This window comes from Hippocampus comes, unplaced genomic scaffold (assembly GCF_001891065.2).
Source record: "Hippocampus comes isolate QL1 unplaced genomic scaffold, H_comes_QL1_v1.1 scaffold249, whole genome shotgun sequence".
Classification (NCBI taxonomy): domain Eukaryota; kingdom Metazoa; phylum Chordata; class Actinopteri; order Syngnathiformes; family Syngnathidae; genus Hippocampus; species Hippocampus comes.
This window is the reverse complement of record NW_017805035.1, coordinates 1,210,733-1,214,410: the sequence shown is the minus strand read 5'-3', so window position 1 is coordinate 1,214,410 and position 3,678 is coordinate 1,210,733. Positions and strand designations below refer to the sequence as shown.

At 41.7% G+C, this 3,678-nt stretch overlaps 1 protein-coding gene across 1 annotated transcript in view; it reads right to left on the bottom strand.

Annotated features, from left to right (window-relative positions):
* gramd1a (GRAM domain containing 1A) overlaps positions 1–448 on the bottom strand; it is a 25,809-nt gene extending 25,361 nt beyond the window's left edge. Inside the window, exon 1 of the mRNA XM_019863818.1 lies at positions 13–448. Coding sequence (XP_019719377.1) covers positions 13–128 — 116 coding nt within the window. The 5' untranslated portion in view covers positions 129–448. The remainder of the gene's footprint in view (positions 1–12) is intronic.
* Positions 449–3,678: the final 3,230 nt, after the last annotated feature.

The following is a 3,678-nucleotide window of genomic DNA, read 5'->3' as shown; positions in this document are numbered from 1 at the left end:
TCGGCCCCCTACCTGCCGTTGGACGAATTCCCCCCATTCCGGTGGTCGTGCTCGGCCTCGAAGACGAGCCGAGCGACGGCGCGCGACGTGATGTTAAAATCCACTTTTTCCACGGAGCACATCAGCATGGTTGTGCGAAAGCTCGCCCCGTCGACGAGGAGCGCATCCGCCGGTGCTAACCGTTAGCTTCCTCCGGGCAAGCTAACAGCACCAAGCGAAAGTTTGGGCCAACTTTTTCTTCTCCCAAGCCCCCGCGTCGACTTCTTTCTTTCGGGGGCCGGCTACCACCGTTACCCCCCTCCCTCCAAAAGACAGTAGACAAACTAAACGGCTTCAGCTTCTACCATTTTTTTTAACATTTAAAACAAAGACAGAGATAAAATAAGCGATTGCAGAAAAAGCTAAGACCAGAGTTAAATGGATGAGCTTATTGTTGTCGGTAAAGGGAGGAAGGGTGGAAGAGTGAACTCGAAGATTCAGCGTTTGTTTCGGGGGGACACGACGGTGAATTTGTAACTTACTTCTCATTTTTAACTTTAATTACCGTGTGTGTATATAAGTGTTACAAAATAGTAAATTGTATTATTAATAAAATAATGATTGTGCAATCCAACAACATATAAATAGAGAGGGCAAAAAAACAAAATACGAAGAAGGGCACCCCTCTGACAAACTTTTGGTTAAGTCCGGGAAATAACTGTTCGCCTCAAGCCTCATCAGTGGACAAACGAGCGAACGGGAAGATTAAGCCAGTGCTCAGCGGGGGACACAACCTTAAAATAACGACCTACTCACCTTTTTTTAAAGTTTTGTCACCACTTGTGTTTTATGAATATTAAATTTAAATATATGGTAACTGAATCCATGTGAAATTAAACACTATAACATAAGATAAAGCAAAAAGTAAAAGGACAAGACAACCCTCACCCCTCCTAGCAAACTTTGTAGTTCGGTCCTGGAAATAACAGTCTGCACTTTGCCGCAGCAAACCTCACCCGCTGTTTGAAACATTCAGCGTTCGTATGGTGGTGTGGTGGGGGGAGGATGATATACTCGGCTACGTTTTAACTCTTTGCAACGTATTTAATAAATATCAAAACAACGTATGCGTTAAATATATCTTAGTGGAACAATGTGCTATTAAACTAGACGCGAGGCAAAACAAGAAGACAAGTACCCCTCTGGCTAACTTTGTCGTTCAGTTTACGGAATAACTCAACAGACACCGCAGTTGGAAGGATGAAGTATTTTGCTAGCTTTGCAACAGGACTTACAGTAGCCACATAAACACACAATTGCAACGATCTAAATACACGTTATTCCTTAAAGCAACAAAAACTGTAACGACTTCGTAAAGTGGTTTTAATTATGCTTTAAAACTAACTACGAATAGACAAAGACGGCGCCTCACAAGTCGTTCCAAATTGTTTGTATCACAGTACAGTATAGGTACTGTAAAAAATGTAAGATGCAGTATCTTGACCTAAGTGAAATGGCGACCTCTGGAGGTCAACCAGGGGTCGTGCGGACACTATCATTGCTACCCTCGTCACGTGACTCAAATGCGTGGCAGTGGGCCTTTGTCAGCCTTCGTGGAAGAGAGCTTAATAAATTGTCGAAATGTGGCACTCACAGAGCCTCCTAAATGTCAACACAGTAGCACTACAATACACTGAAGCCAAGAGATGGGCAGCCTCGGCGCATGGGCAGAATGTGGTCCCATGAGGGCATTTGATGGAATTACTAAAATTAACAGGTCCTTAGACTGAGAACATATGTTATTTTAACAAGTTCCACGAATCAGCACAACCAATGGAGGACTTAGAGAAAATATTTTACCTCAACTTCATCACACTGCATCACTTTGCATTCACCTCAACTTGTCTGAAATATATTTTGAGAAAATGAACACATTTTTCAACCAAATATGAAGATTTTTTTTTCTGCCTGTTTTGTATGCCTTTTTTGAAAAGATCCACATTTTCCTTGAAACAAATTCTTGAAAGATATGATTTTTAAAAACAAAAATACGACTTCTGGATAATGACCAAATTGTTTCTTGAATACATTGGAACGTTTTTTAAAATATTTGACATGTTCTTAAAAAGTTGGTTTTTTTTCCTAAAAAATATATACAACTTTACTGTAAAAACATGCACTTTTTAAATCAAAATTTAAAACATTAAAATAGTTTTTTTTTTCCCTAACTTTTTGGGGGGGAGACTTTTTCGAATACCCATTTTTTAAACAAAAAATCCCCCCCCGTTCAATTTAGTAAGAATTATTTTTTTTAAATAGCGTTTTTTAATTACACTTTTTTATTCTCCCTTGAGACATTTAAATTTGTTTCTCAAAAACATTGGTTCCAACTTTTCTTTCTAAAAAAGATATAATACTTTTTCTTGATGTAAAAGATAAAAAAAAATTAAGGAAATGCCTTTTTGATCATTACAATTGTCATGGGTGTAACCAGTGGAGGACTTTATGGAGGAAAATCGTCGCTCCTCACCTTCATCCTGCCGCAGCATCACTTCACATTCACGTCTCCTTGTCTGAAGGGGAGAAAATCAAACAAAGGAAGACCGGCAGGATGAAGTCGAGCCAAATAAACTGAATCTAAACTCATAAATGGAGCGCAACAAAGACGAATATTCAAGAGAGTATTTTAAATACAATGTCCGATCTCCGTAAACACTCAAGGCTCACTTTAAAATACATTCCAAATACGAGCACAAGCACGTGTTGGCGTTTACCTGCCACAGAGCAGGATTTCGTATTCATTTATCAGCAGAGCATCACAATGACTTGGCACTTTCCTTGAAGTCGGCGCGCCATCGTTCCCGACCTCCGCTCCACTCGCGCTGCCAAACACTCGGGAGCTGCTCCAGGCTGCCGGGAGGGCTGTGGAAACTCGATCTGTGCTAAAAATAAGAAACATCAGCAGCATTGGAGAGAAAGGATATGTGTGTGTGTGTGTGTTGGTGGGGGTCGACCATCCCCCTCACACACACACACACACACACACACACACACACACACACACACACACACACACACACACACACACAAAACTTGAAGGCAATTTGACATATGCTATGTGTGTGTGTGTGTGTGTGTGTGTGTCCAATGTTTCACTGGTTTCCTCATAACGGCTCGCGGGAGACGAGAAGTGGCAAGGTCGCCCCCCTGCCCTCCGCCCCCCCCCTACACCCACACACACAAACACACACACACTCCTAGGTCATCTGGCTACATCACATGACAACAACCCTGACCCCCAGTGCACCCACTGTACACACACACACACACACACACACACACACACACACACACACACACACACACACACACACGCACACAAGCGGGGACACACGCGTGACGAAAGCTTACAAGGCCTCCAAACGTCGCGTGCTTATCTTTATTTGATGAGCGTTTACAGTTAATCACGACACGGCACGACACTCGTATCATCCACGTGAATCTTTCATAAACTGAATGAGGCCTTCACTTCATCTCTGCAACAGCAGCTATGACTAAAAAAAAAAAAAAAAAACTGAAAAAAAGAGTCATACATGCTATTTCAAACAAAGGAATTTTCGAGAATCTCCCATTTTCATTTTTTTGAATGAAAATGCCCTAGATTAACGTCCTTTGGGTGTCAAAAGTTAATTAATGGTC